Source organism: Dermacentor albipictus, chromosome 7 (genome assembly GCF_038994185.2).
Source record: "Dermacentor albipictus isolate Rhodes 1998 colony chromosome 7, USDA_Dalb.pri_finalv2, whole genome shotgun sequence".
NCBI lineage: Eukaryota > Metazoa > Arthropoda > Arachnida > Ixodida > Ixodidae > Dermacentor > Dermacentor albipictus.
The window spans coordinates 36992034-37006305 of NC_091827.1; the positions used below are offsets into that span (position 1 = coordinate 36992034).

Sequence of the window (14272 nt, forward strand, 5' to 3'; positions counted from 1 at the left end):
CATGTTTTCCACGAATATTTCATAACGTTTATAAACAAACGTAACTGTTTTTTCCGGGGCGCACATCGTACTTGCTGCGACTTTAGTGCAAAGTTTCTGCTTGGAGCGCTCGTACAGTCGACAGAAATTTCAATTAACAATGAACATCCTTTCAGTTTGAAGAAGGTGTCGCAACATTGCTCAAAAGCAGCAACACAAGCTAGGAAGAGTAAACTCTTTAGAAAAATTGATAATCAGTACCATTACTAGAGGTACAGCTTGAGCTAAAACTAGGCCTTGTAGAACTAGGTGCTGGCTTGAGTGTTTTCTTTTTATTATTTCTCGCTCTCTCTCTCGCTGTAGAGGTAATTAGCATCTCTGTTCAATATGCTCACATCTAGAGTATGCTTATTTACTATTCTGCCCATTGCAGGAGAAGCAAAATGGCATGTCCGAGGAGCTGGGCCGGGACGCCGTCAGTGTGTCGAACCTCCAGCGGAAGCAGGCCAACTTTGAGAACGACCTGCAGACCCTCGGTTCGGCCGTGGAGGGCATTCGGTCACAAGCATCACAGCTGGGAGCCGCATATGCCGGGGACAAGGCGCGTGAAATCCAGGTACGGAGGTGGACAGGGTGGGCCAGGATATCGTTGCCCACTGCTTGTCAAGCAAACCCCTTGGCATAAATGTTTTCCACTAAGTACACAGTAAGAACTGAGTGGAGATCAGAGGACATAATCATGGTTCATAACTTTAGGAATAGCCCTTCACTTTCGGGTGACGTGGCTTCCGATGATGCCTCATTGGTGCCATGGGTGTTCCACCTGTTGGCTTAAGGAGACAGCGTCCACTAAAGTGATAGCTCCAAAGATGATCGTTGAGGAATACGGATACAGGTCAACTGAGCCTTTGCAGACTTTGGCAAGCCGAGACATTAAGGAATTCGGTACCTTCAGACAGGAGCCGTGCATGTTTCCTTGAATTTGTCCTATGGAAACTGGTCTAATGTTGAGGGGCCCCTCGGCATTCGACACTCTGAGGTAGTCTCCCTCACAAATACTCAACAAGCCCAGTGCTTGCTTAGCTTTGAGCATCTGTCAAGAATATGCAAATTGAGCAGGATATAGCCAGTGGCTCTCGTGCAAAGTTCCTTGCATGCTAAACGGTTTCTCAAACTAAAGAATCCTCTTTACAGTCTTTTGAAGGGAGAAGTGCATGACCTGGTATTGCTTACGGTTGAAAGTCAAATCACTCGGTGCGAACAGGGCTTTAATGAGCCGAAATCGTAAATTGGCTCAGTGAGTTGCTGCTGGTATGCGAGGGGCCGGTGCACAATAACTTATTCCTCATGCTTTTCTTTGTATTTATTCCAATACCTGATTTTGACGAGCCTGAAATTGCACTGTCCCGCAGACGCGTGAGGCGGAGGTAGTCGCGGCGTGGCAGCGGCTGCTGAGCTCGTGCGACAGCCGGCGGGCGCGCCTCGCCGACACGGGCGACCTCTTCCGCTTCCTGAGCATGGTGCGGGACCTGCTGCTGTGGATGGAGGAAGTCGTGCGGCAGATGAACAGCTCGGAGAAGCCGCGTGACGTCTCGGGCGTCGAGCTCCTCATGAACAACCACCAGAGCCTCAAGGCCGAGGTGGACGCTCGCGAGGACAACCTTTCTGCCTGCCTGGCGCTGGGCCGCGACCTCCTAGCGCGGAACCACTATGCGTCGGGCGAGATCAAGGAGAAGCTGCTGGCATTGAGCACGCAGCGGGCGGCCCTGGGCGCCCGCTGGGACGAGCGCTGGGAGCACCTGCAGCTCATCCTGGAGGTGTACCAGTTTGCGCGGGACGCCTCGGTCGCCGAACACTGGCTTCTAGCCCAGGAACCGTACCTGCTGAGCCAGGAGCTGGGACACACCATTGACGAGGTGGAGCAGCTTCTCAAGCGGCACGAGGCTTTCGAAAAGTCGGCTGCCGCTCAGGAGGAGCGATTCGCAGCGCTTGAGCGCCTCACCACGGTGAGTGGAGACGGGGCACTCTTTTAGCCTATTACCCAAGGGCTGTTTGGATGCCGGCAGAGGAGTACTTGCTGTTCAAGTACTCCTCGGCTGATATCCAAAGCAGTAGAACGGCTCTATGACGAAATGGCCTGTATAACGAAGGAATAATTCTGGCCTGGTTTTATTGTAAGTGGTGTAGTGCGTGACCTTCGCTATGAAGTGACCTGTAATAAATCATTTGGAGGGACCCAAGCACTTTATTATGAGGCGTTCGACTGTACTCTGAAGCATGAGTACTTGAGTTTGGTGTACTCAGCTGTTCTGTGGGCTGTTCAGGGCCAAGTACCTGATATCCACATACTGTAATGATTGTAATGTGTAATTACTCAAGGTTAGGGGATGCAACTGTTGTGTAAACACTTGCAACCTAAGTGCTTCTCTGCTAATATCCAAGTAGCCTATTGCATGAGTACTCGAGCTTATGGTACTCAGACTGCGTGAACTGTGTGGGCCAAGGTTCTCCTCAACTGGTAACCTGAGTACTCAAGGTAATGAATACTCAAGTTTTACGTACTCAACTTTGGGAACTGTTTCGACTGAGGTAATCCTCAGTTGATATTCAAAGTATAGTAAAACCTTGCTTATTTGGATTTCGCGGGACTGGAAAAAATGTCCAAATTAACCGAACGTCGAATTGTTGAGCTTATCAAGGGAACAATAAACAAATGCTTGTTTCGTCAACACGCTTTTATTTGCTGAAAGAATCCATAAATGCTGTTTCTATTTTGTACGAAAGCTGTGCAGAGGCTGCAATTCTGCTTGCCTTGTGCCTGATTTTTATTCGCAACGCCGAGGGCCTTGCAACTGCCTTCGCAGTGCAGCCATGCCGGAAGACCCACGTCTTCATCCAATTAGACTTGCTTTTCACTACCACGCGCAAAGCCTGATTATATATTTTTTGCCAGTGAGCTGGTCGACAACAGATTCTCGATTCGTTGCTACTTAGCTAGCGTGTTGGAAGCTAGTGTAAAAGCCACAGCGGAATTCTCTACAGCTTCTACCATGTTTGTGACGTTTTGCGCACATTTCACTGAGCGTAGGGGTTGGAGGACGGACTCCGGGATGAAGAACCAAACTTGGGAGTATTTATTTTACATTATATACAGAGAGGTGAGAGTCAAGCAACAGTCGTACAGTCATTACGGGCCGGCAGCAACTCGGACGCTGCGGCCCGCGGCAAGAAGTTCGAGAGAGGTGAATCAGGGAATCGGGGACTGCTCTGGTCTCTCTGGAATCCTTCTTTTAAACCCTTCGAGGACTGGAAGTCATGTCATGTTTGACCAATGGGAGAGTCCGCTCAGATGACGCCACTTTCAGCCAATGGCAGGCGCCCGTGCGATGGTGTCATACCCGGCGAAGAGAGTCGCCGCTTGGGCCCCCTTGCTTGATCACTTGATCCCCCTGCGCTCTTGCCTCGCAGAATTGCAATCCACTTCTTCTAAGGTGGAGAAGGAGGGGGGGCGCTCATGCTCCATTGTACAAGGGCCCACCTGCTCCCGGTGGCTCGGCTCCGCAGTGGTGACAAATGCCTTCTTCAAAAGCGAAGGGGGACGATTGGGCTCTATTGTCCGAGGACTCCTCTAGTCCCGGCGGCACGGCTCCGCTGTGGTAGCAAATGCCTTCTTCAAAGGCTACCGGTGCGACGCTGTCAGGCCTTCTCGGTACGTCACAGCCGTCCGGCCGTCACGGCGCACCACCGCCGTCCTGGTTTGGCACCCACTTCACTTCCAACAATGCCGTGCTCTCCCCTCGCTTTCTGGAAAACTCAAGCAGACAATAGCTACCGGCGGCTTACAAACTTGTTGGCTCGTGCGCTCCTCTGGATTGTGCTTTCCTGCTTCTGCATTCCTCAATTAGCTGTACTGCGATTCGAAGTGGTTGGGGGAACTCGAAGTAGCCTCAGGAAACGGCGCCATATCTAACATGAGTCAAAACAAAAACTTCTGCTCATCACATCCACTGTGGACAAAGCCTTGGTCACTATCTATGGGGACTGTGCAGTTTTGAAGGCACGTGGCCAGCGCATTCAACGAGTCAAAACAAAAAGCTACTGTTTGCAGCAACTGGTGCATATAGAACTGTGGTCGTTAACGACGCGATCATGGATGGTGACATCACAGTTCTGAAGGCACGTTGCCGATGCACGCTTGGGGTCAGTATTAAACTAGTGTATGCCGCTACTGCTGCGAATGAAACCATGGTTGCTATCGACGCGATCATGGTTGGTGACTGTGCAAGTTCTGAAGGCATACACGCAGCCAATAGGCACAAATAGATGTGAAGCATTCCAGCGTTCCCATATGGTTCCCACTGATGACTAAGGTGGTGCAGACTCCACCGCTTCATTTTGGTTGGCCGCTCAATCCACTCTTGCTCTTTTGGGGCACTCGCCATGTTCTGAGGGTCGTTCGAATTATTCTGTGTGCGACCAAATACATCTGAATGAACGAGAGCTCGATGCCATTAAATAACACACACAGCTTGGCAGGACCAGCAGATGAATCTGAATTATTCGGTATTTCTGAAATCGCAAAAGCAGAATTAAAAGTTTTTGCTGAGTGTTCAAGCTTGGAGTACTCCACTGTGGAATAACAGCTTGGATTTCAACTGAGGAACAGTCGATGCAGTAGCATTTTTACGTGTTGCTTCGGTATTTGCACATGAGGTCAATTGCAGTGTTGGTTTCAACTTTGTTCCTGCTTGGTCTTGGTGAGTAGGTGTACCGCCGCTGTTCACAAAAGCGGCGGCTCCTTCACTATCTGCTGAGTTGCACTACGTGTAGTAAGTTTTATGTGTCTCTGCTGACTCTGCTTGGGGCTGAACTGACGGTGAATGTGGCTTCGTTACTGGTTAGGTCACATACCCTAACTGCATATGTTGGTAATGCTAGTATGCAGATTTCAGCTGTAGTTATGACACATTTTGGTAGGTAATGTTACTGTGCAGTGATATCCCCTGTCCTTGCATTTTTGTGGCCAAGAAAACTTTTTACTTACTAGTCACTTTTACAATGGGCTGCGATGTCTCCAGCCATACCTTTCTTGGTTTTTAAAGATGATTGTGATACTTATGTCATTCAAGTGACAGTTCACTGTGGTTAAAGCCTCAATACTCGCATGTAGAAAGCAATGCAATGCAAAGCCTTATGTGCGCATTGTCTGTTCCACAAATTCTCTCACATGTCAATTACAAAAATTTCAACTATACTAACTTTGCAATTTGAAGTTGCGCATTTTTGCTTGGTGTTATACATACATGGTCTGAAAAAACGGGGTTTTCTATTGAGCAATTTTTTTATTGCTCTGTGTCTAAGCAAGGTGTGACAACATAGTTAAATCGACAAACCAGTAATCCAGGGCCATTTCACTTGCTTATATTTTCACCCAAGTCTATGCTAGGTTAGGTCACGCACCTTAACTGCATATGTTGGTAATCCTAGCGTGCAGATTTCATCTGTAGTTATGACACTTTTTTGGTAGGTAATGTTCCTGTGCAATAATATTCCCTGTCCTTGCATTTTTGTGGCCAAGAAAACTTCAGAAAAAGAATCGTTGTCACTAAAGTTTGAAATTGAAATTTACTGCTTCCACATGTGGTGTTCTGTACACCGCACAAATGTTGATATAAGAGGAGGTTTCTAAGTGACTTCACCATAGTAAGCCTTTTGAGACCAAGAAGTCTTGACAGAAAGATAGAAAGATATTTGGTGCTGTTGTTTTGTTCATTTGTTATCAGTACAGCATAGATGTGGCAGTTCATTGACTAAAGGTGATACGAGTAATCACCTCACAACAGGCGCACGCACAGCAGTATCAGTTTCAGACAGCACATTGAGTGCAGTAAACAGCAGAAACATTAAAAGAGTGTAGAAGTGTGGATCAGTATGAGTATGTTCGTGGGTCTATAAAGTAACGAGAACATTTTATGTAAAGAGCACTCCTGCAGTAGTGACACAAGTTTCGAGTAATGCATTTGTATGTGGAACGCAGAAGCTAACACTGCTTTTCCAAAAGAAGTTGTGTTAGCCTCTTTTTAAGTGCAAACAAAGAATTTGTTTGGTCTATTAAATGTGATATAAAGGGATTAGTATTCAGCAGGTTTGAATATACGAACAGTATTGCTCACATGTCCCACCCCATGCGTAATGACACATACATTATGAAGATATGTATGCTAGAACAGGGCCTCGAAGCGAATTTGTGGCTGTGGCCGTCTTCCAACTGACAAATTTTGAGACAGAAAAATTAACCTGTTGTTGTTAGTTATGTACTTGCATTGTTTTACTGCGGAAACATGTCTCGTCACATATGTGAGATCTTCTCAAGTTTGTTGCGTTGCATATGTCTTTTCTCTCTCTCTGCCTCTCTCTCTTACTCTCTGTCTTGTGTGCTTTGCTGAAAATATTTGGTGCGCGTTGAGTGAATGAGAGAGAGTAAGGTGAAATAGAAGGTGCAGACAAAAAACCCGACACCCTTCTCTCAGCTCGAACTCAAGGAGCTGCAAGGCATGGAGGATGTCCAGGAGCGGCGCAGAGCTCTGCGTAGGCTAGACGACCACCTTCGCAGTTCGGGCATCTATGAGCCGGTGACTTTGCCTGCCAAACCCGATAGGCATTGTGGCCTGCGCTTGCTCCGCTTATGACTCCTTGCCATCTTTAACACCCCCCCCACCCTTTATTTTTTTGATGGCATGGGCACACAGGAGCTCGAAACTGAGACTATCGTTGCTCCTGCTATAGCTTACCTAAGTCGTAGGATAAATTTTGTACTGCTTCTTTTCTTTTTCTACTCCCTTCACCATTGGCTTGCACGTTGCTTCGTCAGTATTATAGCTAGGATAGCGCGCTCGGCACGAGAGATAAAGAAAATATAAAGGACCGTAATTGTTATCAAATACTGCCGCAGCTATCATGTCATCGTCGATATGCTGATTTCTTGTGTCGTTAGACATTTTGTGCGGCTTTGTGCCAAGTGCAAGAAGGTGGCTGCAGCTCTTATCAGTCAGTGACCAAGGGCAAGATTCTGTAACGGTTCTCCCATTTTATCCGTTCTTTTCACTTGTCACCCTTAACTCACACACTGCCATGCCGCTAGGTGCGATAGATAAACGAACTGGATCGAAGGGAGAAAAAAAGTAGTTGCAAATTGAAGCCCCAATAGGGCTCAGCTTATGAAAGAATGATTACAGTTATTACCAGTAGTACTTTGTGGAGATAAAGGATGAATTGAATTGGTGTCGATTGCAAGCAGCTGTCCTAATTTTAAGATTGGGAAGTGCTGCAAAAGATAAAGCTTTCGTAGCAACAGTAAAAACGGTACCCTTCGAGATACTGTGTGTCTGCGCCATCAAAAATATTGCAACAATAGGGGCGTTATCTTATTTGTTCAATAATTAACAAAGTAACGCAAGCGCATCATGTGATCTGCAATAATTCTAGCAAGGATACTTCTCTGCCAGTGTTGTTTTGCAAGAAGCTTGTGTTAGTGGGAAGGAAAATTAACTTCTCAAGCTTGCTTGCCGTCTTACCCCCCCCCCCCCTCCCTTTCTTTTTTCTTTATGCAGAAGTGTAATTTCACAGCAACTTGAGGTAAACCTTTGGAAGCTGCAACATGTTCTGCTCCTTGCGGTTAACATAGTTGAAAGTACCTACCAAACAAACCTGTTGCTTTGAAAAATACAAGTAACGCTGCGGTGATGGCGATCTCCATTGAACCTATACTTACGTAATGATAGTGTAGACTTTGTGGTTATGATATGGCCTGTAAGGACGGCCCGCCTGTGTCGGCTAAGTTGACACTAGGAGCCATCGTCACAAGCTACTCGGCCATCAGGCACAAGTTTGCCCAAAGCCATGGAGATGTGTCTAGACATATCAGCCGCTAGTGTAGGGAACGAATACACAAGGAACATATAACGATGACACAGACGGCAACTAGCAACTAGAATTAGTAGATTATGCAGGACGTGGATGCAATAATGTTTACGCTGAAAAAGCGACATGCACAGATGTGCAATAATGAAATAACGCGGCGTGCCAATGCTAACCCAGTCGGTGGCTGTTGGGACAACCAGTTGTCGAAGAATGTGATCTCTGAACCATACCGCGTAATACAAGTTCTTCCAAATATTATATGCTTCTATTAATTAGTATGCAGTTCTAACTTGATTTTTTCCTAAAATTTGGAATTGTGGCTCACACTGTGTGTTCATCTATCAAGCCATAAATACGTCTTTTAGTAAATGTTTAGTAAACTAGATAAAGGAGAAGTTCGTGAAACATGCATGGAAGGTATGAGAATCGGGTCTTCTGAATTCGGGCAGCGGTATTGTTCTGCAAACAACACTGGCACGAGGTCCCAATATATGAATGGCAGAATTAGTCGAGGCCGCGCTATGGCTATGTTTGTTTGTTTTTGTTCATCGCGGAGGCGTAAATACACAGCTTTGCTGCTGGTAGTTGATTACAGGTATTTGGCTGGCAACATTCTAGTTGAATGCATCATATCAATGAGTGTGGCAACTAACATCCTCAGCTGTGTGATGTCAGTCCTAACAGAAACTGGTTTCTGTAACAACTTTGCTGACTCAAAGTAGGAATTATAAAGCTTTCTAGATTTGCCATGTTTTGCTGTGAGTAAGCGTCTTGGCATGCATGCTATATGTTGTGTAGGTGAGGAAGTCTGGTTTAAATTGCTCTTCTGGCTAAGCCATTGGCTCGATTGTGCTCAAATTTTGTGAGGAAACAATTTTTTGGTTAGTTTAGTCTACTAGCATGCTCGGAGGTATTACTTGCTTCCTTCATCCAAATTTAATCGGAAGTACTATAGTGTACACACATCTGCTCCAATGCCGACCCCCCCCCCCCCCTAAAAAAAATTATGTCGGGGTACGATGCCGTCCTCCCCAGGATGTTGATATGCTCACCGTGAAGAGGTATCGGTATGCACAACGGTCTCGCTGTCTTTGTAACAGGTGGCATTACTGCTCCTTTCGCTGGGAAAATCCAATTTTCGCTCTTTCTGCTACAGATAATTTTTACATCTGATTGATTTTATATTTATTTATTTATTTATTTACTTATTTATTATTTATTTATTTTAATACTCTCGAGACCCATAGGGTGTTACATAGGGGAGTGAGTACATAAATTTAAGAAACAACAGTACAATTAAATGCAGTAGTGGTAATTGAAGATACAGTGGCAGTTTACAAAAAGAAGGTAAATTACAACACAAATAACCATGAAATACGCATATAAATTGCAGATCATTACCAAATTCAAAATTTCTTCAAAATGTTCTTCAAAGTACACGTGCTGGATCAGTTTGTTAGAAGTGTTGATGCTTGTATGCCTCAGTAAAACGGGCGAGTACTGAATGTGAACATGTTGCTAGACGGAACCCATCACATGATGCTACTACCCCTTGCACAGTTCTAGCGCAAGTGAGTCAGCAGTCACGTAGAAAAAAGCAAAAGAACATTTATGCCAGGTTCCCTTATGAGCACAACATTCTGTCTTTGCTTAAGCCATAACATGTGCATGACTGAGGCTTCATTGGTCTGTTTCAGTGCACAGATGAGAACAGCTCAATATCTGCGTAGCTGTTTGAAGAAGCATGCGAAACTGTCATGTGGCAAGCATCACTCATCTAATTGCAAAAGCATCCAACGGGCTGCCTCTATGCTGCATGACTCGAACATTTCGCGCGGTTATGAGTGAGCGTCAAGGCCTCATTTCTCTCGGATGTTTGTCACATTTGAGTGTTCACCACATTCTTCAACTAACGCCTGTGTACACACTAACGAATGTCTGTTCTTTGCAACATGACGACCACCAGCTCAAGAGCATGAAAGGCATGCCGTATTCCGCCATGAAATCCGACACCACCGTAGATCTGACACACAAATATGAATGATTGCTTACAAGTAGGTTTCTCAACTTCGCACACTGATGGCATTTGTTTTCGTTTTTGGTGGAAAGGTTTCCAGAGGTAAGTTATAATACTGGTGCAGTGTTATAACATTATTTTCACGGACGAAATTGCTGGCGCAGAAACGCAAGTCTTGCTTGCTTTTCTGGTGGTGACACATCAAATGGAGTCAACGGATTTCTTGACACACATTACTGCGTTGCCAAGCTAATCTTCGCTCATCATCTCACTCATGCTAGGCTGTGTTTTAGCTTTAGTATGATGCTTATTCAAGTTAAGGTGTACTTTGTATAGCTCATGTCTGGCTTTGTTACTTGTCACAGTAACGCAGTGGTCACTTCGTCGTCTCGACCTTGCTAGAGTATGATGCCCATTGTTGAAATTTGGATGTATGTACAGCTCATGTCTGCTTTGGTACTCATCACAGGTAACACATTTACTTTGTGGTCGCTTATCCTGTGTGCACCATAGTGACGCTGTCTAATAACTACCTATTTGTGAACTTATAGCTGCAGTGTGTGCTAGTGGCCCACAATGCGGGGATGTTGCATGTGGTATGCATAACATTGGTTGAAATATGCCAGGTGGGCCAAGTGTAGGGAGCCAAGGTTTTGCACTTGACACGAAAAGTGAGCGGCAGCAACATTTGTCCCTTCTCACCATGTTATTGCTTTATTTTTTTTCTAAATCATATGGCAGTAACAGATTAATTCCTATTCTTTGTAGTGGAGTGATGATCTTGTCCTCTACTGCAATGTACCAAATTTATTTTGTGGAGAAGCTCATGTTTTTAGTATTAGTTAAGCCTAATCTGTATTGATTTTGAGTTGTTTGTTACTGGGGATGTGGCAGGCTTTTTGTGAGGTAAGAAGAGCCCGTCCATGCAAGCTCACTTTTGTGTTATGTGTATGCATTCTTACCTTTGCCTTTACTTTTTTTCTTCTTTAGCGGTTTATTGGGAAACTTGTAAGGGGCATAAAAACTGCTCTACTTTTGAAATATACTTTGGGTGCAGTTCAGTACGAGTAGCATTCACGCTCGTTTCGTGAATAATTGAAGGCTCCCTTCATTTGGCCCTGCTGGTACATCCCTGTGCCCTACCCCAGCAGTCATTAGTGCATCAAACGTAAATGGAAATCTCGAGGCAGCACGTCAGCGTTCGACGCTGATTTCGCTAGATCCCCCTGAGCGCATGCAGCAGAAGACAGCGTCGAACGTTGACGCAGCCAGCTGCCACGAGGGATGTGTTGACGCCTTGCTGACAAATCGCTGTTCTGTGCGGTGCACGCATGTCGCCGTCGTCGGGGGCCTCAGTTCGAGCTCAAGCAGATGCGAACGCGGGAGGAGGAGCAGGAGAGGCGCCGGCAGCAGGAGGAGATGGAGCGCCTGGCAGCCCTACAGCCACCGCCGAGCCACGATCCGTCTGCCCAGGACAGGTACACGACGCGTGGGCCCTGCTGCGTGTGCGAAGCACCCAGAACACACTCAGCCTTTATAGTTTCTTTAGCCTAGAGAACGTCTTCGATTGCACAATTGATATGTTTGATTTTGTAGCAGAGGGTTCTCGAACAAGTGCGCCCTGCATGATCTATTTAGGTTTGGCTCTTACAAGGGGTGTTCAGGAAAAATATTGTAATGTGCTTGGAGCATGGTTCCAAATATAATGCAAGATACTTTCTTATGCTTAAAATGAAAAGAAATCACTGTATGTGTGCCAGTAGGGTATGTCATTAGGGGGCATTCGGCTTTTTGTATCTTTGAGTGCTGCCATTATCCAACAGCATTGTAATTGAGAGCAGTGCACAGTACTTTGCTGTTGCTTCAGTTTCTGCTGTTAATATCCCTGCTGGATGCTCAAAATTGAGCCTTCAAGAATTCTGTGCAGTAAAGCTGTGCTGACGTTGCAAGAAGTTCATCCTGTTGTAGCATTTGCCTGGAACCCACACAGACTTCTGTAGTGCGACTTCATGCCAAAGGGTTGCCCTTCTTCACACGAGAATGTGTGTTGCTTCAGCAATTGTGGGGGTTGACGTTACAGGGTCGACGCCGAAGCTTCTGCGGAAGCCGCCCGAGAGCCTGCTATCCTGAACGGCGCCGAGAGTGCGGCAGCGGCGGTCGCTGTGTCGGCATCAGCGCCCGGAGCTGGAACAGAGGGTGAGAAGGGTATTTCAGGGGTTCTGGGCCTAACTGCTGCACGCGCACTTAACGCCCCAGGAAGCCCCCGCGCCACGGCCGCAGCCGCATCCACCGCTGCTGCCATGTCCGTCAGTCCGTCGGGCCCGGCCGCATCGTCGTCCGCACCGAGCAGTGAGTGCACGCAGACGCCACCGCCTTGCATGGCCGCATGCCGAACGTGCATGCTAGCCAGCCTTGTTGTGCCTCCTCCTTCCTTCCCTGCATGGCGATGACAGCTCCGTCCAAGATCAAGCGCTCTCGTTCCAAGTCGCCTTTCGGCAGCTGGCGCAAGAAGAAGCTGCCCGTAGAGGAAGAGACAGGTCAGCACGATGCCTGCGCACTGTGTTGCATGTTGCGCGCGTGTACACGCGTGCAGAGCTCGGATCTTTTGGCAGCAACATGCTAGCATTGCCGACTGTGTGCCAACCAGGGCCGTCTGCTGGTAACCGCTGGCACTTCTGGAAAGGGTACCAGACGCGCGACTTCTGATGGCATCGATATTAGAAAGTTTTAGTGTAGCAATGACGTAATTGTTCACAACCTAAGAATTGAGTTCCAGCTAAAAGAAGCTGATATTGAAAGAAGTTTGCCCCCACCGTGATGTCATGAAAATGAGCAAGTGTAACTGGCTGGCATATCTATACAATTTTTTTCGAATTGGGCAGTGGTGCGTTTGCCACTGCATTCTTGTGTTTTGCTCACTAGTAGCCACCATTGTTGTCGGAAAGGGCGCCACGAGCCTGACTTTGGGCAACTACTAGTATATAGAGAGTCTTAGCATAGTGGAAACAAGTTAATGTAGATGTATACATATGCTGGATGAAGTGTTTCGAAACGGCAGCCCTTGTGGTGACTTCTTGAAATGTTGTGATCAAGCATAACACTCAAGGAACAATCTTGTCTTGCAAAAACAGTCTCTGTTCAATTAACAAAAGCTACCAAACTAATGTTCGCAACGATTACATTGTTGCCAACATGTTTGCACAGGGCGCTAAACATAACATAGTCGGTATTTGCAGTAGGTACTCTGTGCACTTAGTCGAACATGGCGTCATGCAATGTCACCACCATTACTGCTGCTCGCATTCTAAGCCCTTTGGTAATATAAGCAATATGCCTTTATTTGTATGTCTCTCTGTTAGCAACGTGCGGTAACTGTTGCTATCAGTAGACAGTGCAATAGGTGCCGTCGATTAATGCATGTATGTTGCTACTAAGAGGTCTGAGCTCTGTACATCTTGCAAGCTGCCTGGGCGATCTAGAAAGCAAGCTAGAAAAGAGAAGTCTGACAAGCTGCTACTTAGCAACAGCTATTGTAGAATGCGTGAGTGATATTGTGCCAGTACTTTCTTGAGTTGTCCTTTGTCTTTGCTGTCTTATCATTTTTACATTGTTATATTGTGGTCATATTGCCATATTATTTGCTAATGTTATTGTTTGGTGTTTTGTTGATTGGTTTCACATCTTACATGTTGTTATTTTGTTCAGAAAATGATTATTGCATGCCATATTGCGTAGTCACTGTGTTTTCTTTTTTTCAGTTGTACAGGTTTTCTGTGTGCTTGTAGTTAATGACATTAAAGAATTTGCAGTCTATCTTAACCCTTTAACTCCAAAACCTGAGGTGCAGTTTTTCTTCTGCCAGTTTGTGCTGATATGATGTTGCCAAAGACAAGCCCTACTGCTCCAGCCCACACTTCTTTTACATTGCTATTCTGAAAGGGACAATTTTTGTCTGTTAATAATGTGTGCTGTTCAGTTTGGGTGTTCATTCTTGTGGCTTACATTTCTTTAACTGTCCTAACTTTTCCTTGTTAATGCTTTGTGAACATAAAAGATAACATACAGTAGAACCTTGTTCATACGTTTTCGGAAGAAAGCATACTATTTGGGAAAACTTTGCAAGCCAATGTCACAAATATGTCGCAGTTTCACCTGAAAGGCGAAGCATTGATAGAGATCGCACAGCATTCAACTACTAACCAGAGTAAGGCTCGTAGTTTTATGGACGGTGTAAGTTGTCCTAAACGTCTGCTTGCTATTTAAAGCCTGGCGTAATGCGCCTAAAGGCACGTAACCGCGAGCACTGATGCGTGATGAGTGCCGGGAGCAGGAAGCGTGCGTGCTTGTCCCAAAGCA

At 46.0% G+C, this 14272-nt stretch overlaps 1 protein-coding gene across 4 annotated transcripts in view; it reads left to right on the plus strand.

Moving 5' to 3' along the window:
- The window catches only part of beta-Spec (spectrin beta chain), a 50066-nt gene that overhangs the window by 27871 nt on the left and 7923 nt on the right, over positions 1-14272 (plus strand). For 2 of the 4 annotated variants that reach the window (XM_065436655.1, XM_065436654.1), the window contains exons 16-22: positions 413-595; positions 1392-1985; positions 6510-6611; positions 11273-11394; positions 11997-12112; positions 12173-12265; positions 12370-12453. In XM_065436655.1, the coding sequence (XP_065292727.1) occupies positions 413-595; positions 1392-1985; positions 6510-6611; positions 11273-11394; positions 11997-12112; positions 12173-12265; positions 12370-12453 (1294 nt within the window). The remainder of the gene's footprint in view (positions 1-412; positions 596-1391; positions 1986-6509; positions 6612-11272; positions 11395-11996; positions 12113-12172; positions 12266-12369; positions 12454-14272) is intronic. The other 2 variants (XM_065436657.1, XM_065436658.1) reach the window with 2 other exon arrangements.